The 25,840-nt window shown below is 41.7% G+C and overlaps 1 protein-coding gene across 4 annotated transcripts in view; it reads right to left on the bottom strand.

The window, feature by feature from the left end:
* The window catches only part of EGFR (epidermal growth factor receptor), a 147,597-nt gene that overhangs the window by 7,767 nt on the left and 113,990 nt on the right, over positions 1-25,840 (bottom strand). For 3 of the 4 annotated variants that reach the window (XM_042889336.1, XM_042889338.1, XM_042889339.1), the window contains exons 11-27: positions 25,196-25,286; positions 24,538-24,737; positions 23,831-23,963; positions 22,202-22,301; positions 20,265-20,422; positions 16,670-16,705; positions 15,046-15,187; positions 13,865-13,987; positions 13,161-13,259; positions 9,505-9,690; positions 6,443-6,598; positions 5,505-5,580; positions 4,220-4,366; positions 1,823-1,920; positions 797-964; positions 650-697; positions 392-497 (exon numbers count right to left, since the gene is read on the bottom strand). In XM_042889336.1, coding sequence (XP_042745270.1) covers positions 392-497; positions 650-697; positions 797-964; positions 1,823-1,920; positions 4,220-4,366; positions 5,505-5,580; positions 6,443-6,598; positions 9,505-9,690; positions 13,161-13,259; positions 13,865-13,987; positions 15,046-15,187; positions 16,670-16,705; positions 20,265-20,422; positions 22,202-22,301; positions 23,831-23,963; positions 24,538-24,737; positions 25,196-25,286 — 2,067 coding nt within the window. The remainder of the gene's footprint in view (positions 1-391; positions 498-649; positions 698-796; positions 965-1,822; positions 1,921-4,219; positions 4,367-5,504; positions 5,581-6,442; positions 6,599-9,504; positions 9,691-13,160; positions 13,260-13,864; positions 13,988-15,045; positions 15,188-16,669; positions 16,706-20,264; positions 20,423-22,201; positions 22,302-23,830; positions 23,964-24,537; positions 24,738-25,195; positions 25,287-25,840) is intronic. The other variant, XM_042889337.1, reaches the window with a different exon arrangement.

The raw sequence follows: 25,840 nt of genomic DNA, 5'->3' as shown, positions 1-25,840 counted from the left end.
TGACCAGAAAACTGTCTATATGGCAGAAATGGTATAAGGGGTGAAATCCATGTTGACATGATATTTTCTGAAGTAGTAGAAAGCTTTAAACATAGACTGACACACCTAAACTTCCTGACCAGATGGCACACGTGGTAAACATGGGGAACTTGGCTCATGAAGGAGTGGAAATGAGAGGTGGCCAAAAGCAACCAGAAAAAGTTTAAGAACAGGATATGTGCATGCGTTTCCACTCTTGTTTACTGAGTAAAAGCAAAAGGTAGGAAACATTTGGACTGCTTCCTTTCTCTCAAAGAGTAAGGAAGACAGCTATATTCATGCAAGAGTCTTAACTGATCAAAAGGTTTGTGAGTGAATAGCCCTAGGATGGAAACGTAGGAGAGGCACTTACCTGGAGCAGGCAGGAAGCCATCATCTATGCTCTCCTCCAAGAAATTACCTGTTGGGTCTGAGCTGTACCTCTGGACAAAGCTGTCTTCCCTCACAGGGTGCCCCTGCTAGGTTGGAAATGCAGAAATTCAGTATTACAGGGACTGTTTTGTAGAAGTTGACTTGCATAAGTGAGGTATAAAAGTAGGGAGGGGGGGGGTTCGATAGGAAAGTGGTCACACAGTGCTGCTATTCCTTTTTTATGAGTCATTCCACTTACCCCATTTCTGTCAATGCAGGTTGTAGCAGAATTGTTGCTAGTAGCGCTCTTTTGAAAAGAAGGAGAGAGAAAATACAGGTAGCATGAGAAACAGTTCACTCTCTCATTACTTCTTTTTTTTGTTTTCAGAGAGGAAAAGCTTCATACCAATGAACTCAGGAGAGGAGTCCGAGATGTAGATGGGCTGTTGAAAAAGCCCTGGTGTGGGACGAGATACTCATCGGCATCCACAATGTCTTCCATGTCCTCCTCCTCCATCAGGGTGCGATAAAACTTGGAATCTGTAGGGCTGGGCAAATGCATCCTTTCATCTCCCTGTGAGACAAATCAGAGTGAGAGAGGATTCCGTCAAGTTGAATTCCTTCAAGCCCTCACTATCCATAGAATTTGGACTTGCAACGTCCATGCTGCTGTAAAATATCTGCATTTTTGTAGCATCTTTTGAATATTTTGTAATATTCAAACTATTCCAACTCCGTTAGCCTTTCAGAACTTCAGTATGTTATTGGGCATAGACGGGGACCAGTGTTAAGAAAATATTGGTCTTGAAATTCTGTCTGTGGTTCTAGCTGAATGTGTTAAGACCTGGAAGGCAAGAACTGTCCTTAAATTATCAGCATGCGCTAGAAATTATTTGCAGTATACCTTCTCAACTCATGCTGTTACTGAATGTAAGTTCACATTCTGCCAAAAACAGCTGTGCTGTTTCCTCTTACCATCAGTGCCAGAGAGGATGTTCAAAATCTATTCTACAACTGCTCTTGTTTTCCTAAATGGCTTCTCTTTCCACATCATGTTTCAGCAAACATCACAGGAAATAATCCTTCACTGGCAAGGAGATAAACAGACCAACAGATTCTCTAAAACACAGAGCTCTGCCATTTCAGTCAGCTTTCACATCCTCATACCTATGCCATTTGTGTTGGATCTTTTAGCTTGAAGTAAACGTCAACATAAAAAAAATTTTGCTGCAGCACCCAGAAGTGGTATGGGCAGGATAAATCATTCCGCCTCGGAAGGAAGCAAAGCATGGGAACATTGGCCTGTGTGGCCTGGCATCTTTTTTGTGGAAAAATTGTCCAAACCAGGAATTTATTTTCCTATTCATCATTAATCATTCTGGACCCGATACTAAACGCCCATTAGACATGTTGCTACCACCGTGTTCAGTACCTGTATAACAAGATAGCGGGGAGGGTCACGAGCCATTTTGGAGAACTCTGCAATCAGCTCACGAAACTTGGGCCGGCTGTCTGCGTCAATCATCCAGCCTGAAGGGACAGCAGGGAGAGCAGTGCACAATTGAAATTGTTTCGGCAATCAGACACAGAGTCTGAAATAAAGTGTAACAGCTAAAAGAGCAGTGCTATACATGGTAAGAAGAAAGCAGCTGCCTGTAAGAGATCACCATAAAAAATTAATTAACCAGACGCTAGCTGGTGTGCAGGTCAGCCTTTAAGAAGTACATCCTGGCAGTTTGGAAGCATGAAGGAGGTAGTAAAATCCCAAGGCCAGATAAGCTGCAGCCTAAGCCTGTCCACTCTCTTCCTGGCTTGTCTCTGCTTGGACAGAAGGTCCTACAACGTGATAGTAAGGAACAAGACCTGAGGACAGCTAATTGGGGCCAGTCTGGATCTTGAAGGAAGAGAAGCAAAGTATTTTCAGCAGAATCCTGCAGATATATGATAATTTGCCTATTCCTTACTGCACTGCTTCATGAAATCCTTGCAGAAGACCTGCAATTTTCTACCCCATACCAGATATTTTCTAAAATTTACATCTACAAAATGTTTTGAAAGATTAACCATACCTAAGTTGTATTTAATTAGTATGTGAACTTTAACTACAGTTTAGGGTGGATCAATGATGGAAGAGATTTCTAATCTTGATACTGGTGGCTTTACATGTGAGATGACTTAAAAAATCCACACTTTCCGATATCAACTAACAGATGAGGTGATATATAGACACTTGTGTTTGAAATTAGAAGTAAGAAAGGTTAATCTTAGTATGTCTGAGAGAACTCATAAAAGCAGCTTATCCAAGGCAATGGAGGAGCAAAGTGACAATGTGCCATCTGAAATCTGCACTGGACAAAATCTCATCCGTGCCAGTGGCTTTTTTGTCACATTGAAGATACTATGTGTGCTAAATTCTTCCAATGCAGCTCTTACCAATTAAGGAAATTCTTCTCACTTTAGGAGAAAGCGGACCTCTTGGAAGTATGCTGCTCTTGCAGAAGCAGCATCTACTGCTTCTGAATTTATCTTTTAATTGCATGTGTTTAAATATAGCTTAAGAAATTGTGTGTAATAACTTCCAACTTTTCAGTTTATATTCTCTGTTTATAAAAGGAGATGAATGGGAATCCCAAATTCTTTTAGACAAGAGGGCATGGCTTCAGCAGTATCTGCACTGCAACCTGTACACAAGGTCTGATCAGAGCAGTGAAAAATGTGCCACTGAGTCCTGTGGAACAAGGAAGGCTCAAACCCCACATTCGCATGCTCTTGCTTTTAAATTTAGTGCACTGGTATAAAAGAGGGTAGTGACACTCCATTGGTAGTGTTTTATAAGCAAGAGGTACCCGACTGAGTGCCTGGAAAAACGCCTGCTTTCTAGCTCTGGCCTGGCTTTAAAGAAGGGCAGTGGAATGGAGCTGCCAGGACTCAAAATCTCAGCATTTGGAGACACACTGTTGTGCAGAGCTTTTGAAGATCTGGGACAGGATTGCCAAAATCTGGTAGGGCTCAGGTGTCACCAGGGCTCAGCATTGCTGAGGAGGGACTTCCAGGAGAATGCTTATGGGTCTGAGCACTGCTGATGGATGCAGATGGACATGTCTGGATGTGGTTCCTTCTCACCACAGTGAGCACAGGATCAGACTCTCCTTGCAAAGTGCCTTTCCCAGCACAGCAATGCACAGGCTCTCCAGGCCTATCCAAAAGTGCTATACTACAGGGTCGGTGTTGTAGCACAGCTTTTATTTCAGCAAAAGCTACAGTCTGTTCCAGTGAAAAGATCTTAAATGCCACCTGGTGGGCTGCCTCTCAGCATCCTCACAAACTCTACTGGCAGGGATGCAGCCTAATCTTGGCTTAGGAAGCAAGGTTACAATCTGACATTTTAGCAGCTGATAGATGAAAAAGGGGTTTGAGATTTAGAAGCCCTTCAGTGTGCCCTACCTGACAGCATATTACTGAACTGAGGCTGAGCCTGGAGAAGTCATTGTTAGTTTTATTTTCTAGGTGTTTAAAACCAGAGTATCAGGTCACATGGACAATGTTATACTGATTTATACTGCCTGACATCTTAAAATAATTGACAACATCAGCCAGCAGTGTGAATGGTGAAAAACCATTAGTTGGCTGAATTAGCAATTAACGAAATCGTGCTCTCTACTCCCACCTAAGGCATGAGGTGCAGGAATGCACCCTGTCACTGCTCTTTTCATGTAACCTAATTTCCACGCCATCACCAAGAATACAACATACACAAATGCCTACATAATGAAGACAACTGTGCCACTTATTGGGCTTAGGAAAGCACCCACAAATCCACTGAACTCACATTTGACCATGATCATGTACACATCAATGGTACAAATGGGTGGCTGAGGCAGACGCTCGCCCTTCTCCAAGACAGAGGAGATTTCACTTGCAGGGATCCCATCGTAAGGCTTGGACCCAAATGTCATCAACTCCCAAACTGTCACACCTGCAGGGAAAGGAGAAGACAGTGACTGAAATTTGGAGGAAGCCGAGAGGCTTGCCTAGATGTGTTTGTCAATTGAGAGAAAAACACTGACAGATCCTCATCCAGGCAAAGCACTTTTTGCCATGATATTAAAGACATACACATTAATAAAACAGTTTGAAATCATCCTGCCTTCCTTTATTTCTTTTTAATTGCAACTAGTGTCTCAGTGTTGAACATCTCACAGACTTTCCAGCCCCGCAGGAAAGAAAGGAAATACAGGTTACAGACTCCTGACTCAGCTTAGAAAGGGTATTGAAAAATGGAAGTTGCCTTTTTGTTTAAAACAGTCTCTTTGGAGACCAGCAAGAGCAGTTGTTGAAAGATGTGTAAACCATCTGCCTCAGTGTTGTTTGCTGATGACATACTCTGTGATGTAGCTATTGTGATTGTCCAGTAGCTTAGGATACAAAATAAAACTTCGGATGCCAAGATACATAAACGGATTAAGAGAACCAGAGACTGTACTTTTTCTAAATGGATACAGCGTCTGACATTTGTACTTCTTCCAGGAGTATGACACCACGGAGTGGAAATTTTGCAACAAGTTGCTCTGAAAATTTTCCTTTCAGCTCTTTTATCTCTTGTACAAAGTATAAAATGAATTATTTCAGTTGCTTTTCTTTCCTTGTTGTCCTCTCAGTACCCAGAGAGCACATCATACTCCTTGCCTTTTTGCAACTACTCTGAATCATTTTAGGCCACTGTGACAAAATAAGGTTATATCATCACCTCAGATAGTGCCAGAGGAGAAAGTGGAGTTACACTGACTGATGCTGACTGGCAGTGTGGCCAATGGTTTTATGTCCTCCCTCTGCTTGATTTTTGGTCTTCAGCAGTTCACCGTTTGGAGGAGTGCAGTCTCCCATGTGTAGCTCCTGTCAGGGAAGGGCTCACCATGTGGAAGCATACTCTGCAAAACTTCTTACACCTCACCACCGCTCAGTTCTGTGGGAATTTTACTTAGTGAATAGGTGATTTTGGCCCATTATTTAGGTTTAATCTCTCAATCTTCAGATAATAGGAAGAATAAAGAACTCTTTTCAATGTCATTGCAATTGTTCCAACACATCTACAAAAACTATGTTTTCAGACTCACCATAACTCCAGACATCACTTTGATGAGTATAAATTCGGTGTAAAATTGACTCCAATGCCATCCATTTAATAGGAACCTAGGAAGATCCGCAAATTAGCCATAAGATGCTGAACCAAATTTTATCAGCAACCTTTACCACCAGGTGGTGTTTAAGTCAATAATTTGGTTGTAGAAGGGGGTCAAAAAACACAGTGAAACAACACAATTATTTGAGTGGAAAGCAGGCAAGTTCTGAGTCCCTTGTTACTGTTTTAATTTACTATGCTAAACCTGGAAACTTGTGAAATTTTTGAGGCAATTATAAATATCTCTTACAAGTTAGTTTTACCATATTTTTAACAGTTAAATTACTAATTTTTTAACTTTCTCCTGTTGTAACAGAATAGAAATCCAATCTCAGACAGTATGACACAGACTGATTTGTGCTCATCTGATTTCCATTTATGGTTGCTGCAATATTTGCAAGCAGATTCTTGTTAATTTCTCAGCAGGACACATTCCCTTCATCAGCATGTAGTACAACATAAAGGCATGTTGAACCAAGCCTGACAGGTCTTGCTTCTGCTATAAACATACGGCATTCCCTTTCTCTTCACAAACTGCACCGTTTTATTGGTGTTGGCTCTGTGATGAATTCAGACATGCTTTCATTTTTATTGTTTTTTAAATAACCTTGTTTTTTTCCAGACATTCAGGGTGGGAATTTCAAAAGCCCTTGCTGCTCTGCAACCTCTGCTCCTACTGCAGTCACACTGGCCTGACGCTGCTCTGGCTGCGCTCAGCAGACTTCCACAGGCTTCAAAGGCAGCAAGCTGAGATTGCAGCTGAGTCTTCTGAAAAGCCCACTTCTTTTTTCCTATTTTTAACATAAAGACTCATGCATGAACACACGAGCACACCGATAAACACGCCATGGTTCATCCTCTAGTGCCTTGTACCTTGCCTCCCTCTGCGTGATACTCCTTCTCATCAGCCCCAAGCAGCTTTGCCAGCCCAAAGTCTGTGATTTTCACATGTTGTGGAGTCTTAACAAGGACATTCCTGGCAGCAAGGTCACGGTGCACCAGGCGACGTTCCTCCAGGTAGTTCATTCCCTGCAAAACAACAGACTGGTGGTAAGCATCTTGCTCATATACTTCGGGCTTTGATGCACAAATAAGTCACCAAACTTCAGCTGCTCTATGGTAACTGTATACACACCACCATAAACATGTGGTAACACATTCCCCTTTCAGAAAGATTTTTCCAAGCAAAAATAAATTCATTATTCAAAGCTGCCATTTCTGTGCCTTGTTACAATGAACTCTGCCTTTGCGCAGATGGCAATTAGGCATCTCTGCAAACACAATAAAAGGAAAAAAGTTAAAAAACCCTCATGTAATGGCTGAGCTCAGAGTTGCACCTATTTTCAAGTCCTCTTTGTAAAGGCAAGTTCTTCAGGTTTCATTGCCATAGCATACGTGCTTTTTTGGTACAACTTCTCTCAAGGAAGAACAGACTTTTCTCTGGAGTGACTACAGATCTCTCAGACAGATAAAACTGCTAATTGTGCTGGTTTGATTTTTAAGGCATGATCCTAACATCTGCCTCTCTGACCATAGAGTTAATTCTTTGTTCCCTCAACTCCAATCTTGTGGTGCACAGAATTAAATAAAACCATGATTTCTAAGTTTCCTGTGAGATCCCTTCTAAAAACCACAATTATTCCCAGTCCATAGGTTTCTGCTGGCAGTAGATTACATGCTTGTATTTTTACAAAGACAGAATTCATTTAAAAAGTGCTTTTGGCCTACAGAATTAATGCCAAAACGAGCAAAATTTGATGACAGGGCACTGGAGGGAGTAATTCCCTTCCATACTCCACTCCCATCCTAAAGCCCACTGTTAACCTGGACCACCAGTGAATCTTCCACTGCATTTTCTCAGCAGAACTTCACCCCTGTGCTTAGAGCTGCTTGTGTTGCCAAAGCAAACCACCCAAACAGACTGGCACAAAGCCTCTGCGAGCATGCATTTAATTATACAAATATGTCTTTAATGAGCAGAGTTCTTGAAAAAAAATGAGCTACCAATAGAAAACTGGCTATCTTAAAAAAATCACAAAATCTCACCCCGGTGGAGCAAACATTTCCTGCTAAGCATGTATTGCTGCAGAGTCTTATTAGGACTCAAAGCTACTGAAAAGCAGAATATCAGTTTCACACTAAGCTATAGACTCTGGGACCCAAAGGACTTGTACACATGCATAAGCATACACCAAAGATGTTGAACTGCTCATGCAGAAAGTACAACAGATCTTTATTAGTGTTCAAGTCTCTGATTTAAGCCATTTTTTCATCATTAAGTGTGAGACTAATATGTTCAAAGAGACTTCAAAGTGTTTCTGCACATGGTGTGGATAGACTCATTTTGTCTGAAAGACATGGCTTAGTAAAATATAATGTTTGTGAAAGATACAAAGAGAAATTATTTCAAAGCTGTGAAAACAGAAACAAAAATAAACTTCGCAGTGAATTTGTTTCCTTCTGGTTAGTTTCCAGACACAAGTATATTGTTATAATTTTTCTCCCCATTTTCAGAGTCAGAGAAATTCAAAATACGGGGCATGACTTTATCAGTGCAGCAGAAACACCAGACACATTGGTGGGAAAAAGCCATATGCAATATTTACAAGCACTTTGAGGAGAACTTCAGTATGGAGCAACACAAAGGAGGATGCTGAAGGTCAAGCAACACTGGGAAGGGTAAAGGTTGCTATAGGTGAATGCTGAACTGATGTGAAGAAAATCAAAAAGAAGCAACTATTGTGGATGGTAACGTTTCAGGCAAGCGCACAACAAATGGGGTGTTCTGAGGATCAGTCTCGGGACTGATTTTGACACCTTAAAAATGAATGAGGAGGAGGAAGAAAAGGAGGGAAATGTGGCCTCTGGTTCATCATCCACAGGAAGAAAGACCAGGAGAGAGCAATAACTGGTTTCAAATGAGAGAGCAAGAGTCAGAATAATGGCAGCTCGTGTTACCGGTGGACACACAAACTAATTTGCTGTGGAGTGTGCTGTAAAAAATACACATAACTAGATGAAAAGTACGCACTGTATACTTCTGGTGGATACATTTCTGAAAGCAAACCATGGCCAGGAGAGCCTGAGATGTATACAAGGTCTCAAGGGACCAATAATGTGGTAAGTGTGTGGTTAACTTGGTATTACTGAAATGAGCAGCATTAAGGATCTAGACTTTGCAAATAATGCTTTCTCACAAAACAAGCCTTACACAAACTGCAGCTTGGTTTTGCCCCACTCTTACATACCGAACCATCTTTCACGCAGCATACTGCTGCTAAGGGCTGTACTTCAACCTCCTTTGCTTCTCTTCTCCTTAGTTCCACGCACAGGCAGATAACCAGTGCCAGGTGTGATAATGATGTTTATTTAGCACTGTGGCAATTTGATCATGCACCAACATATTGTATCTGAATTGCAAAAATCCCTGTGGTGCCTGGAATGTCTTTGGTCACAGCCAGATGGTATTTATTAATCAGCAGTTTTGATCCCCAGACCACACAGATTTCAGCCTGAAAAGCCAGGGTCATTCTCCAGGGCATGCTAGAAGGTATATTTAATATTACTGTTTGCCTTGTGGCACAGCCCAAATAAATACGGTAACTTGAAGCAACATTTTGTTATGAGAATGACAGATTCTTTTCTCCGTCACAACTTAATTATATGACTGTTTCATCACTGGGTGATTAGTTTTCATTGGTGACAATATTATGCTGCCTAGGAGCAATTTGTTTGCTCAGTGGCTTGAAAATAATAAATTGTTTAAAACAAAGCAACGGCTTGGTGATGTGTATCAAGTTTCCAGGAACTATGGGGCATAGTGAAATATGGAGACCTGCACAGACAGGTAAGTAAACAAACACATGATGTATTTCCTGATATCTCTGTCACAGCCTGGGTCTTAGCTGGCCCCAAAGCCAAGCCGGTCAACTTACCTTTGCAATCTGCACACACCAGTTGAGGAGATACTGAGAGCCAATGTTGTCCTTGTGCTCTCGGATGTAGTCAAGGAGGCAGCCATAAGGCATGAGCTGGGTGATAAGCTGCACAGTAGAAGTGAGGCAGATTCCCAGCAAGCGGCACACATGAGGATTGTCAACACTAGCCATCACATAGGCTTCCTGAGAAGAAAGAAGGGAAGAAAGGGATGTGAAACACTCCCTTATTTACAACCAAAATATTTGTCTATGATATCAAGAAAATAGTTATACATTTTATGAAAAACTTAATAAAGCCTTTTGGGTTTGAGTTTCATAAATACCTGAAAAACTCTTCTTTCGAGCCTATACACCCTGAGTAAGGTAAACACGGTGCCTCTTCTTTGCTCTGTCCGCAGTTAAGAGACAAGAGGTCCCGAGAGGCTGTTGTAGCCTCTGGAAAAACTGAATACACCTTTTAACATGGACATGAGGGATAAGCCGCTCAGACTTCACAGTTTTTTATGCAAAAACTACTTACAGATTAAAATTTGGGATTTGTATTTGTATTGAGATCCACTGTCAAGAGCCAGCTCAAAGAATGGTGTAGTGATGGACAGTGGGCTGAATATGAGCCAGCAGTGTGCCCAGGTGGCCAAGAAGGCCAATGGCATCCTGGCTTGGATCAGGAAGGTCTGATCAGGTGTGGTGAGCAGGACCAGGGAAGTCATCCTGCCCTGTACTCGGCACTGGTGAGCCCTCACCTCGAGTGCTGTGTTCAGTTTTGGGCATCTCAGTACAGAAAGGGCATGGAGGTGCTACAGCAGGTCCAAAGAAGGGCAGCAAGGCTGGGGAAGAGCTTGGAGAATATGGCCTATGAGGAGAGACTGAAGGAACTGGGGCTGTTTGGTCTGGGGAAGAGGAGGCTGAGAGGAGACCTTACTGCTCTCTTCCAGTATCTGAAAGGTGACTGCAGCAGAGCAGGGCTGGTCTCTTCTCACTGGTGACAGGATGAGGGGAAATGGCCTCAAGTTGCACCAGGGGAGGTTTACATTGGATATCAGGAAACACTTCTTTATAAAAGGGTTGTTAAACACTGGAATAGGCTCCCCAGGGAGGTGGTTGACTCACCATCCCTGATTGTGTTTAAAAACCATTTGGATGTGGTGCTCAGGGACATGGTTTACTGGTGGGTTGTTAGAGTTAGGGTAGTGTGGTTAGGTTGTGCTTGGACTTGCTAATCTTTAAGGTCTTTTCCAACCTGAGCAATTCTATGAATTATATACAATAGGGGAAAAAGCAAAGCTGAAGTTTTTTTTTAACTAACTTCCCATCTGATCTTGCAGTATTTTTGTTTTGGACATCTTTAAAAGACCTTTGATTGAAAACTGATACAATTAAATAAATAAATGGGGATTTTTCCATGCAGTGAGCTTTTACGTCAGTATCTTAACTCAGTATCTAGAGTGCACCAACTAATCATCCCTTGAAAGTTTCAGCATTAAGTCAGCAGCCCCCAGAAGCCTAAACTAATAGTCAATGCCCACAGAGCACTATTGTGGCAGGGAAAGAAGCAAATCTGCACTTTCTAATAGCTTAAGAAATGAAATACCACAGCAGTAAACTCACCACCTAACAAGCTTTCCACAGACGTCATATAGCTGTGTAGCTGGTAAGAACTATTATTAAACAAAGATATTATAGCAATGACGTTCAAGAAATAAACAATCCCAATTCTTAAGCAATACATTCTGTCCCTGGAATTGTTGTATGACATGCCAGCCTAAACAAAACATGACATAATGCCATTTCTTCAGAGGTGCTAAGTCTGCATTTGGTTTCTTTGTTTAAGAGCCAATGGGATGCAAGTGGCCTCCAGGCAGCCAGTGTGAAGATGATCTCCAGCAGAACTCAAATTAAGGGATCCTCAACCTCCTGCAGAATGTGAGCAGGTAACCAAAAAACTATATTTTGTCAAGGAGAATGCTGAGTAAGGCAGCTTGAGGAAAGACAAAAGAAGAATACGATGTGCTCTTTAATTACGTAAACATTTATGATTTTAAGACAATCTTGTGAATTTACTATGATGCTTAGATGGAAGCAGAGAGCAAAATACACTAATCTCAGGAGGCCTCAAAACCCAGCAGCAATGATGATTAAGGGCGGGCGTCTTTTCCTAGTGTTGCTTCCTGTTGGGATTCAGCTCCGTGCTGTATTAATTTCTGCAGGGGGAAAAGAAATCTGCAGGCTCAGAGCTGCTTTCTGCCCATCTGCCACACAGCCCCTGCTGGGCTGGCTTGGGGCAGAGCAGGGAAGCTGGAGGCGTGGAGTTGGCATTCGGCCACACAGCTTTCAGAGAGCTCCCAGATTTGGTAATAGGGAAATAGGGCCACGGCCTCCTCAAAGGGAGCAGAGGGGAGCTATTGCACATCCAGCATCCCTCCAAGTAGTCATAGACATTAAAGTGAGCCTTTGTTTCAACTGTTTATCTTGGAAGTCTCTGTGTATGCTCTGACCTGCTCCAAGTATGCTTGGTATTCAACAACAATCTTCTGAATTAGCCCTACCCTAATAAAGTCAGCGAGAGCTTGTCTGGATTACAGGAACTAAAGCTGATGAGCTGGTTTGATGCCTAGCATGTTTCTGTAGGAGAAATCACCTTTAATTGATTGTCATTATCTCTGATGTTTCGGTGACCTTAAAATATTGGTTGTGTAGCAAAAGGAAAAAAGCTTTTGGAATCATCTTTCTGACTTCTTTCAACAGAAAGTATTTTGATACCACCAAAGAGCATGCAGTCCACGCATGTACCAAATGTATCATTTGGGCATCTGGCTCTGCTGAAGGCAGGATGTGGTGCCACAGGCTTATAAATTAACTTTTCCTTCACTATACAGGAATTTGACACAATTCAATCTGTGAAAACTGTGTTGTGCTCCTTATCACTGTGAAACAGCCCCTGGAAGGCTCATGCAGGAGGAAATCGGCCTACCCTGGATGCAGTGGAGCAGTAGCAGGATCCATGGGGGTCTGGGACTTGGAAAAGCGTAAGACTGGCCTGGGGGCAAAGGGTCTGTGCTGCTTGTGTCTTGTCCAATGGCTTAGGGGAAACAAGTGGTTTCTCCCCATGGGATAGTGCTAGGAAGCTTGTTCCAGAAGTCCAGAGACAAAATCTGGAAGACAATTTCCAGACCATAGTTGTTTAGCCATGGCTGTCAGCAGCTCCTGGGGACCTGGCAAGGTCTAACAGAGATCTCAGTCATCTGAGAATTGCTGATCTTTGTCCCTCTAAAAGCATATGAGAAACAGTGCCTCAAAACAGCCTTTTCCCTGTTTTGTGAAATTGCAAGTCTTATCCGAGTAAGAAAGTAAAATTCCCAAGCTTCTTTCAGGAAGTGAGACAATTTTTCACTTTTCATGGCTGAGAAACTAGCTGGGAATTTTTCTTTGCGGATTAACAGTTAACTTATTCCTTTATAACTAAGCAACCATGTGACAACAATCTGCAATGTCAGGATTCAAAACAGTTGCATTATGACCGCAATTTTATATGAAGAATTCTGGCTGGGATGTTAAATATTTCTTGCCAACCAATGTTCTGAAATCCCTTTAGCTGCTAAAGGGGAAAATCCACAGTCCACTGTCAACTTGGCAAAACAAATATGAACACTTACATCAAGTATTTCCTTGTTGGCTTTTGGTGATGTAGCCTCTCTCAATTCTTTAATAGCAACAGGAATTTTAACCTTTTCCCCTTCTGGGATCCAAAGTCCCTACCAAAAAGAACAAAGAATTACTCAGATCTTATGTCTAACAATTTCATTCTCACAATTATGTACACGTTTTACATCTTCTGAGTAGACTTAAATATTCTGAGCAATGGGAAAGCAAAGCAAATAACAAAAAATTTGACAATCAATATGCAAAAAGTCATTATGTCTTGCGGGTTTTAAAAGAATCCTGTCGGTGGAATGACATTTCATTTTTTGTTACTTCTACCGTATTTTTATGAAAAAAAAAAAACAAAAAAAACTCCATGTTAATTACCTGTATGGATAGCCCAAGACATGCATAAGGAACACCTTACTTGGATAGAAATCTAATTAATTAGCACATTGTGGCGTCTGCAATAGGAAAACCTGGCCACTTCCAGTTTATAAATCACTGGTTCAGCAACACACAAAAAAATCCCATGTTATCAAATTAATAAATGAGTTAAAGACAATTTTAGTAGTATCTCTGGCAGTTCAACACATACAAGTTATGAAAGTGAAAAAAATCTACAACAGTAACCTCAGCTCTCAATTCATGCTCTGTTTGGGTGGCTTTCCCGTGTGGGAACAAGACAAAGAGGGGAAGAGAAACATTGTGATCTTACCTTATAAACAGTGCCAAAAGCTCCAGAACCCAAAACTTTGACCTTTTTAAATTCTGTTTCCTTTAAAATTCTCAGGTGGGCCTGGTTTGGTGCCTCCCCACTGGGTGTCAGCGGTTCGACAAGCTGGTGCAGACAGAAGAACAAGGCTTTAGAAGGACGCAGGTTGGGGTACAGCAAGCAGCACAATTTGGGAAGGAAATTAATCCTACATTTAAATAATGAACATATTATTCCAGCTGAAATTTATGTGAAAGCAGTTCTGCTCTGACTTACAGCAATAAATATCTAGAGTTGTTCCAAATTTCAGAGGTAAAATAAATCAAAATAAGCTCCACTACACCATTTCTGTTCACTGAAATTGAGCAGAACAGCAGCTGCCATTTTGAAGGAAAATGAAGGAATACTGCTGTTCAAATGAAGACTTAGACATAAAAGACTTAAAAAATATGGCACAAAGAACAGTGCAATTACCACAGATCTTAAATAAGATTATTTTTTTCGACTTGCATATAAATTATAAAAATGTTTAAAGTAATGTGCAAGAACCACCTGCAACCTTTCAGGTTTGCTCTTGTTTAATTAGATGAAATTCCCATGGTACTGGAAGTAGCTCCCCCAGACCACAGCATTTAAAAACAACAGTTTAAACTCTGAGCACAATCACTGTATAAATCGAAAAGGAAAAGTTGAATTGACTGTTAAAATTTGATCTAAGCCTTGTTGCAAACAGTAGCAATGGCCTCCAAACAGAAATATTCAACACTTGTTTTGATATGTAAGTCAGTTTTTTCCCTTTGTTGATTTTCTTTTGTTGCCACTTGGCTTCTCAGGAGGGAGAAATGACTCAGTGCTGAGGGTTTACATGGCAAGCATATTACACATCACCCCTCAGGCAGTCTTTTCCTCGAGTAGCAATTTTCAGTGATTGCCACTGAGATTTATACATCTAAATCCCTATGGCTTTGGAAAATTATATCCACAGAGATCAGACTTAAGATTAAACGAGAAGGTGTTGGGTGCCCACTGCCTCTTTTCCAATGAGTGTGGCAGATGCCACGGCAGCCAAGCCTGGGCTTATTGAATTACGAGGCAGATCCCAGTGCTGCAGCTCTCAGGTTTAAGGTGGTCCGGCTCCATTGCCCTCAGGAAAGCAGGCAGGGTTGGCAGTTGGCAATGCTCACCTCCCTCTCTTGCAGCAGCCTGCGCAGCGTGCGCTTCCGCACGATGTGACGTCGCCGCAGGTACAGGCCGATGCCCAAACCAACCACAACCAGGCACAGGAGTCCTCCGACAACACCAGCCGCGATGGATGGAGTTTTGGAGCTGCCGGGCACCAGAGATGCAGAAAGAGAAGAAAATGCTTAGGTGTGTGATTCAGGAAAAACCTACAGAGGTTGCATATACATTTCTGATTTTTGATTGGACACCTCCCTACAACAATTTGACATTTTGGGAGTCTGGTGTAACTGTATTTTTAAGTTCCTCACCCAGCCTTTGTGTTTATTGATCGCCAGGGAATAGTGAAAAATCAAAAGAACTGAGCTGATTTGAGACCATCTGTACTTCTACTGTGCTTTGCACTGGAGATTTCTCCTCCACTGCTCTGCCATCTCCTCCTCCTGCAGATGATTGTTTTTCTGTATCTCCCATTTCTGTGCTGTTTGCTTTTGTAGTTGTCTTTCCATATTTGCAAAGCAACCTTTAATAAACCAATTTTCTCAGGAAAAAAGTGCTCCTATGGCCAAGTGCTGAGCCTTGCAGAGATGGGTCTGCTTGTTTACCCTTGTGATTTTAACATCACAAAGCAGGAGGGAAAAGAGAAAGCTCTCCATGTAGATGAGGTACTTACAGGTTTGTACACATGCAGGTAAAGTGATATCAAGAAGGAATACACAGCTGTAATACCATTGATGAAGCTGACAGCAGTATTTATATCATCACTGTGAGAGTGCATGACGCATGGGTCACGATGTACTTCAAACTATCTGCCCTTCTCCCCAGGTACAAAATGACTGAGGCTGGGTAGCGTGTGAACAATCTGTATTGCATGTACTGATAGCTGCCTGTTTATAAGGGTCCAGCTGGTTTCAGACTTAAATTGAAAAGAAGAACCTGTATCCCAAGGTTGCCTATTGGTTTGTACTTGGAAATCCATCAGATTTCCTTGGGGATTACTATTAAAAAAGGTCATATTTTAACAGTATTTTTAAGCTGGATTTGTCTTGCCATAGCATAACATAATTGTCAGAAACTAAATTCCTCTCTTAGTCCGAGAAACCTGTTGACTTCTTGCATGTTCTTGAGCAAGCTAAGAGGCCAAACAACGCAAAATAAGATCTCGTGAGAAGAATGAATGTCTATTTTTGCATGGAGAGGCTGAAGATGTAGGGGTTCCAGACTGGAGAAGCCCCCACGTTCTCTGCAATTACTTCCCTATAATGCAGGGAATTAACTACATCAGTTCTAAACATGTATCTTTCTGCCTCTAAACCATTACCCTTTCTTTTTCCAGCTTCCTCCTTTTCCTTTCCAGTATCAGAACCCAGGTCTCATCTTGATCTTTCTTTTGACAAGTAAGCAGAACAAGTTTTGGAATCTTGTGCCAGTAAGAACAGTTCTTAATTACTTAGTCATTTTTATAGTTTTTCTATATATTTGTATGAGGTCACTTCCTCATACAAATCTGAAGCAGGACTTTACCAAGCTTCAGCCTAATGTTACAGCATCCAGCAGACACTGCAGAAATGTAGACACACATGCATTCTTTCAAACTCTGTTGTAAATTATAGCAGATGGAATACTCACCCATTTGGACATCCTTCAAGACCTGGTCCTTTGCACCTGTAAAAACAAATGAGTGCTACTAACATGTTAGCTCTAGCATACCTACTCCTATAATTCCAACTAAGAAGAGTGCTACTGATGGAAATTTTATGTTTTAGAGCAGTACAAGCACTAACACAGGTATTTATAATAATCACACACTCTAACAAACATCACACAATAGCCCTGCTCCAGAACCTTTTACACAGAGGTATAATTATGCTGTGTAATCATTATAAAGAATATTTTAAAACATCTTTTTATGTGTTAGAGTGGGGAGAGAACACAGATACACAGATTTCAAATGGGCCTGGATTCCCTGCTTCTTTATTTTGAATATATTTCTGTGGTTTCTACATGTGCTGTCCTATCCACCAGCTTCAAAAGAACTGATCAGCTTGCTTAGACTCAGAGGCCACAAAAATAAACAGCCATGGAGACAGCTGTGTGATAGACAGTGTGCTATCAGCAGTGCTCTGGTTCTATGTGGTCATTTGTTCTAGCAAAGAAGGGCTCAGGGCTGACTGAAGAGGAATACAAGATGACAGAAAGCTACAAGGAAATGCACAGCTGCAGACCCTCCTGTATTATCCCGGTGTCCTGAGAAGCTAAGGATTCCCATTTCCAGACTTCGGAAAAGGAAATCTTCCTCTTCGGAGAAGGAAAGCTTCGGTAGCAGATACATGCTTGCATCAGAAAACAGGATTTGACAGCACTCCCTTTGACTACAGTGTCCATGATATTTTTCTTTCAGAATCTCAGATCTTACGCCACTGGTAATATAAAAAGGTATGACAGCTATCCAAAGAGACAGAAACTCTACTAGCAAGTCATTCTCCCTGCATTTGAACTTAAAAGGTCCAAAATTCATTTTGGCAGGCTTCATATAAAAAACAACATGGATGAAAACACAGTGACTGCATTCACATTGTGCTCTAACAGGCTTGAGGGGCACTGTGCATTCCCTAAGTGCTGCTGGGCTACAAGATGTATGCTCTTCATAGGAACTGTGGTCTTTGTGGTGCCTGCTGAGGAAGGAGAGCATTACAGAGGAGATTACATCATCTCTGAAAAACAGAGCACAGCAAGGAGAGAGTTCAGCTTGTGGTATCTGCTCTCTGTGCTGACTTAAGGTCCATCATACCAAAGTAGCTACAGAGGAGGTCATGCATGTGTTAAGGAGTAAACCTGTTCCAGGAAGAGTGCTCTGAGTTCCCTCTTACTGAGAAGAGGAAACAGAAAAAAATTCAAAATGGCAGGTGGAGCTGAAGATTTTATTTCATGGAGTGACCTAGGTCTAGGGGGGTAAGGAGGGGAAGCAAGTACTCATTTTATTGTGTTTTTGTTTATTTGTTTGGTTTCATTACTCTGATCTTCCCCCATGTATTTGACTTGTTCAGAGGCCAACACAGTGTTCCAAGACCCAGCATCTGGAAGGTCTTGTGAGTTCACTGGTCTCCCATGCAAGAATGTGCATCCTGGTGTCCTGGACATACTGGAAGTACTGTGCATACTGGTTCCTGGATCCTGGGAGTCCTCTTTGTTAGCATTCCCTGTCTGCCTACAGCTTGTTTTGTTTGCTTAGTTGTGTAACTAAGCAAAGCGAGGCTGCACATGCAGAGCAGAACCACCAGCTTGCCTGTGGTCACAGGAGATGTATCTCACTTTCTACAAGGCTTATTTCTTTGGGCACTTTAAAGAAAAGTGATCTAGAACCCAAGATCTCAGCCTATCACACTCTATCAGTCACCTGGATGTGAATTTCTATATGCTAATGTAACAAAGCGTGTGCAACTTCTCCTGTTAGGTATATGAAATAAAAAAAAAAACTCTTGCATTATTCCAGAATGTGACCATAGTCCTCCAAGTTAATTCTTTCTAAAAATTCTGTTTTTCATGCTACTTTATTATGGCAAAGCCTTCATGCACTTCCTAACAGCAAAAAAAAATAGTACCTGAAGTCTGAGGAATGACTGACCAGTTATTTTTCTAGGCCAGAACGTGGAGGGAAAAGAGGGGTAAATTTTCATCTGTGCTCTTTTTTTAAGGAAAGTATTTCCCACACAAATCCATCAATATTAAGTCTGGTGGGATAAAGTTAAAAGGCGTTTGGGAATAAAATGACAGATCAGCGTATGTTTTTCAAATCCCATGTAATTTTCTGATTCATTTCACAAGTCAAAGAAGAAATAAAGACTATGACACGTATCTATCCAATACAATATAACCATCTTTCTTAATGTGGAATTTTATGATGACACCCAAATGAGAAATGTCACCTTGTGTTATAAACTGCCTCAAGATCTTATGGCTGTACTGGGTGGAATCTAGCAGCAGTTGTAGTCTCTGAAATATTTCTCTACTTTTTGCAAAATCTGTGCTCTGTACAATCCCTGAAAGTGTTACATCCTGAACTCAGCATTTCCTCTCTCTATGTACATATTCCTTGTCCTGATTCAGACACAGCTATAGATTTCCGAAATCCATCAATATTTGAATAACTTTCTCCTCGACCCACAGATCCTCATTTGATGTAATACAGACACACTGCTATGATTTATGGCCTTTCAGAGGGGACTGTGTTTTAACAGCCAAAGTTACTTCAAAATCATAAAAGAAATGGAAAACCATTGGGCTTTTCAAAGCCTTACAAGAATTTTCCTCCACCTTTTCTTTGTCATTAACCTTTAGAACATGACAAAGGCATTGAGTGTGAACTGTGCCGCTGCAAGCTTCCTTATCAGACCTCACTTTCTCAGCCACCCCTAAAACCCCCTGGTATTTAACATAAGGACCAATAAGACACAGCACTGGTGAAGACTCTGGAGGCAGGACTCATCATCTAGTCCTAGTAATTACAGTTGTGCTGTCCCCCTTTCTTCCACTTCACTGAATGTGGATGATTTTGATTCCCATAATCCATCAGAAAATCAGATCCCTCACCATGGAGCAGAATAATCAAGCTGGTGTGTTTTGTTAGTTGCTGGAGATACAGAGTAATTCCAGGGCTTTTGGGTCATTGCTGTCTTTAATGGAGCATATATTCCTAGCTGTAGAAGCAGAGCAGAAGAAAGCTGGTGTACAAAATCCCCAAACAGTCACAAGAGAAACAGGGGAGAAGAACTCTGGGATGTGCTAGGATGTGGAAAGTAAAAGGGGAAGAAAATCACTGTGGTACGCCCACTGGAATTTCCCTCCCAAAAAATCAAAGGTGCCCCAGGAGCTCAGCATCCACCAGATGTCACTGATGCTCCTCCCAAAAACAGAGGACCTTGTGCCCAGCCAGGTGGAAAAAAAAAAGTGCACCACTAGTGCAAAGCTCTGTAAAATACCAGAAAGTAAGCAAACAACCCTGTTTTAAATGACCCAGATCCTTCTGTGTAAAGAAGTGCAACTGAACTTTTCCTATTTACAAAGTCCACTGCACTTTGCTTACATTACCTGTATATGCCTGACCTCTTTCACTTCCTGCTATTTTTTGTTCCTGGTGTTTTGAAATGGGACCAGTCAGGAAGGGAGAAAGCCTGAAACAAGCTGTTCACTTCTTCCTCTCCATTCAGAACATGGTTTCACTCACCCTCGTGTACAGTTTGGATGGCAGAGCTGGCAAACAGCATTGGCATCTGCATACTTCCAGACGAGGGTGTCATTCTCACCCAGCACCCCTGCGGGGCAGGTCTTCACACAGTGGGGACCATCTATAAAATGGGCACACTTCACACAGTGGTCTGGGCCCTGCAAAGAAGAAAAGAAACAACTCATCTACGATTTCCTTACGCTCCTCCAGGAAGAAACGCAGAACATAAAATCTGTGCATTCAACTGTGGAACATCTTCAGCATTTTGTGATTTCATTACCCTGCTACCTGAAATACTTACGAGTTTTTGCTCTTGTAGGATGGACTGTACAAAGGGCAATACCTGGTGTTTAAAGCTAATTCTTCCTCAAGTTGGGATTGTTGCTGCATAGTTCCTGCTGCCCTTTTTTTCTGCCCTCTGCCTGGTGGAAAAGCTCACATTTTTTGTTTAAAATGGGGAACAATTTAATGAAACCCCATTAAGGGGTAAGTTGAAAAGCAGGCCAAGCTATTTCCTGCTGCAGTCTACCATCACATGATTTAAAATGATGGCTGGCTCTGCTTATCTCTCTCTGAAGTACTGACCCCAAATCGTTATTTCCCTGGTTTCTCTGTGTTGAGAAGCACAGGAAATGGAAACTACCCAAGGATGCCATGCATTTTCTGCTTTGAATGGCATTTCATTTGCGTTTAAAGGCAATGCCTCTGGCCATTTTTGGCAGTGCTGTTTTTACTCAGACTGTGACAGCATCTGGAATGCTGTAAGTATTTTAAATCAGGGAAAACAGTAATTCTGGGTCAAATTCTATAGAAAAAACAAACCCACAAAAAATCCACGCCAGATCCACAATGTTTGTTTCAGTGGAATTACAGTAAGACATGCGATGTGAAGATTACTTTAATTACTGTAATATCTAAGGGCTAATATAATTGACTAATTACTAGATGCTGGGAAATATGGAACAAGGGGTGGCCACCACCTGAAGTAGTTTATAATGTTAATGGCATCCCTTAGGTGGTCTGAACTGGAAGGGAGGATGGAAATAGTTCACATTGCTGAGCAGTCACTCCTCAGACTGATGGGCAAGGGTCAAATACAGAGGCTGCAGGAGATGGCAAGAGGTGCTCTGAAGAAGCAAGTGATTTGATTTCAGTTAGTGAGAAAAGCTTGTTGAGACAGAGGAAGATTAAGGGGAGTTACAGGTTTATCATTAAGACATGAATTTTATCTGATTAAAATTATTTTTCACAGTTGCCAAACTGAACATTTCATAAAAATTAAAGAAAAATTATATAAAAAACACTGAGAAAGATTCAGGACTGACTGCAAGACTGCAGCATTTTGACTTTTGTAAAAGTATTTTGTGTAAGTATGAACATATATCTAACTGTATAAAGTAAGAAAATCCAATCATTTTGTTTTGAGTGCTTTTCTTTTATCATACTTCATGCCTACATTACTTTAACATTGGCTATAAACTTTAGCCTAGTTAGTTAAAAACAGTTTTAAGTAAAAACTGTATCCTGGGTATTTTTCAGTAAGCACTTTTTAAATCTCAATTTTAACAGGTCTTTTCAAGATGCTGATCCACTATTTTAACAACTCTTTTCCTGCGAGCAAGGAAGTGTAATTTATTCATGCTAACTTGGCTGTTCAGTAATTACACATCCCCAAATTACTATATCTTCACTTATGTTTTCTTTGTGTGTGTTTTTTTCCACAAAGACACAAGAAAGAAAGACCCTGTGACTATGAGGCTATGTGGATAACACATGTGATGGGGGAAAAACACATCCTAAACTTCTCTCTCTTGGTTTTTTCCCCTCTCCCCCACCTGTGCCTGACTGTGGCAAAGAGTAAATGGGAATTGAAGATCATCCCATTATAACGAACTACAGCCCAAGGTACTGTTATGCTAAGCCAGGTCTATCCTTACAGGTCCAGTGCAGGTTGCGTTGTATGCAGTGGAGTTCTGTACCAGACACTCTGAGTGGCAGGGGAGGCATTTTGAGTCCCTTTCAAACTCACGTGGCTCCCTGGAATAGAAGAAAAAAGAGAAATAATAAAGCCCCAGCTAATTAGTGAGGATTAAAATTTGTTCGTCTCTCCACCTCCTGTCTTTCCCAGCTTGAATCCATCAGGATGATTGCCCTGATACAAGAGGAGGTGTAGGGACCATCTTGCCTGATGTCAGCACACCAGGGGCACTTTCTCAGCTTACAGAGAGGTAAGGGAAAGGGAAATTTAGATGGCAGTGGAACACATGGCACTCCAGGCCACACACTACAAATGAGTTTACTTTCCATTTTAAGCTCATGACACAGAATGTTCTCAAATATTTTCAGAAGCTTTTAAATGGTAGCGATGCAAAGAGAACAGCAAAATAATTTCAAGTGTTTCTAAAGCTCCAAATAATAATTAGGAAAGTTAAACAGCAATGCTCTGATAATTAAATTCATGCCTTCCCTACAACACACAATTAATCACTAAAATATGAAAGTTGGGAGCAGATGGTTTCAATAGCAATAAAGCTGTTCTCCTTCAAGTAATAGAGTTATTAATTAAACTACATCTACACATCACAGGACACAAAAAATACCCAGATCTGCCCTTCAGATCATAAAAGCTGCTGGAGGGAATTCACTTATGAAAAAGACAGCTGCTGAATGGCAAGTTGATAGACAAGTCATCATGGGCATGAGCATCCTGTCAAGTTCTTATTTAGCACTAAAGATTTTAGTAAGAAACAAAGGCAGAAGTGTTTACACCAGCAAATTTGTGGATGGCAAAGCATTAGTCTATTGTGCATTTCTGAAGATCAGCATATTTTTTGGTGCTAGCCATGCTTTCCCTGCCTATATCACATGCTGAACTGACTGAAAAAAAACAGCCACAGCCCTGATACAAAGACACTGGTATGCTTTCCTTGACTTGTGAAGAACTGAAGCAATATTTTGCCTCAAATTACTGCACCCAGTGCTCTGCAGATGGAGCCTATTTTTCCCTTAACTGCAACACTGCACATTGGAGGGCAAGTTACTAATCTGGCTGGTGAGCAAGATCGCCCTGTCCCTTCAGTGACAGCCCCAGAGCACACCAGGTATGCTCTGATCTAACGAAACATGCTGCAGTTCAGCAAATCCAACACGTTGAGTATAACTAGGAGAGCCTTTGCAGCAAGGAAACCTATGGGGAGTGGCTTTGTTTCTACAACTGCCTCTGTGGTTGATGGTGACAGCTATCTCTGACTCTTGCCTGATGCGTTTAACATGACCGGCACAGACTGGCGATTTAAATTCCTTTGTACCGTTTGGGAAGGAAAGGCAGCGCTTCACCTCCTTGACAGCTTCGCAGCAGGCCTGATGCTCAGGAGCAGTGGGTATGACCAACGCTGAGAACTGGCCTGAATTTTTCCCCATGCCTGAAAAAATCCCTGAATATATATCTTTTTTGCTCAGGCTAACACCTCTGCCAACACACCAAAATCCAAAGACCCTTCGTCTTGCTCACTTTCTAGCCACACGCATTCTAAAACCAAAACCCCCAAGGGCCCACAGCCCCTTACCCTTGCAGGATGTTGCACTGTTTCACACACTCCTTCTGGCGACTGAAAAACCTGCAGGAAAAGCAGTGGAAAGGCCCTGGGCCCCAGCAGCCCACGTCCGAGCACAGCGGGTCACACACATGCCTGTCAGCAGCTGAGAAAAGAGAAACCATGAACTTCAGGGCAAGAGAAAGGGCAGATACAGATGGCAAATGACTTCATCCTGACAATCACTTTTTTTCAAACTATTCCAAAGCAGACACGAATGACCTTAGTAGAAGAGGAATAATCACAATTTTCCTAATTCCCAAAACTTGACTTCTGGCCTTTATTTTTGGAGCAAATTCTGGCCTTTCAAAATTAAAATGAGATCCACTGTGACCATGTACCAGACCTACAGTATAGCAAAACCAGTACCAGAGGAGACACTTTTCTGATGTGTAGCAAATTCACATTCTGGCTAAAAGAAATAAATAGATTTTGGCCCAGGAACCACTGCTGAGTGACTAACTTTATCAAACAAGCCTGATGTCTACAGCTGGCTTCTCTGTCCCTCACTGTGTCCATAACAGGATGTATGATCACCATGAAGCCCACATCCCCTGTGGGACCAACTCCCTTTTCTCCTCACTGTCTTCTATAAAGCAGCATCTCTGATGAATTTTGCATTAATTGCTCTTCCAATTCATCAAGAGCATTTGCGAGGGCAGAAAAGCAGATTGACTTACTACAGTCATTTTTATTTCTGTTCTGTATTATTTTTGTTTTCTGACTCTGAGTAGCAAACAAGCTGCGCCAGTTCATGGTGTCAGCATAGCAGAGGTTCTTGTTCTTCATAATGGCAATGTCTCCATCACTTATTTCCTTGAGGGAGCGCAGCCCCAAGGACTGTATTTTCAAGTTAACAACAGCAAGGGAATACTGGCCACTGAAATGGACAAAAAGAAGACACATAAAAAAAAGAATTAGTAAGCAGGGTTGTACTTGGAGAAATAATCTTTTGGTATGTATTGCTGTGTAATCAATTTTTTCTAATGGGAATTTTAAACTAAATCTGGCAGGACACATGCACTCCATCAAATGAATGATGGGTAAGGATAGCAGTAGGCAGAGAAGCTATTTTGTGCTGGTCCACAAAGCCACTCTTCCTCTCAGGGCAAACTCAAATGGGTGCTGGATGCAGGCTCTAACAACAGTACAGAGTTGCGCATTTGATCTTACTCTACTGCTACCAAAATGGTGCTCAGCATCTTTCAGGCTATTTCCTGTTTTGCATGAGTTTTGTGACACCCGTATATCCCGGTGCTAGGCACCCTGGTATGTTCAGAGAAATGCAGCTCCCAGCAGAGCTCCTTTTACAGGCATCCTGGCACATCATTTACTTACTGCTGCTTGGTTCGGCCTCGGATAATCTCCAGATTTTCAAAAGCATAGAGATCAGTAGCATTATCAGGCCAGGCCTGGATCAACAGAAATCCTGAAATAAAGAAAAGAAGATTTAAAAAAAATAATAATAATGCAAACACAGTCAGTACTGGAGGTGAAATGTCCTTCTTGAGATTCTCTTCGGCCAGGAGAAGGCACTTGTGCTTTCCACGTGCTTTTCTGAGAATCTCAAAATTAAACATGACATGCTAGGGATATTTGTAAACACTGCTTTGTAAACTCTTTTACTGTTTACTCTTTAGTTCACCATAACGCTCAGGAACACCAGAGAACAGTGTGTCAGGGGCTGTGCATCTGACACACTGAGCTGCCAATGATGGCTCTTGATACAAGAGTACCTTGCTTGAGGGGTTGTGGGCTTCCTGCAGCATGAGGAGGCATTGTCCCCTTTGTGAGCTGCCCTTCAGTAGGAGAAAAAGTAGGCACAGAACAGCCAGCAGCTCACAGTGCATTTGTTATGACAAGCAAATTTCTCTGCTCAGGTATGGTACTCTGGAGAAGGGAAAGAATTTGGGAAATTGCACAAAGAAGTATGAAACTCTGAAGTTAGTCACTGCTACCCTGAAGGCAAAAAGACAGGTAAAA

The sequence above is a fragment of the Lagopus leucura genome, unplaced genomic scaffold, assembly GCF_019238085.1.
Source record: "Lagopus leucura isolate 7727_CA_CO unplaced genomic scaffold, USGS_WTPT01 Super-Scaffold_100157, whole genome shotgun sequence".
Lineage (NCBI taxonomy): Eukaryota > Metazoa > Chordata > Aves > Galliformes > Phasianidae > Lagopus > Lagopus leucura.
This window is presented reverse-complemented; position numbering and strand designations above follow the sequence as displayed.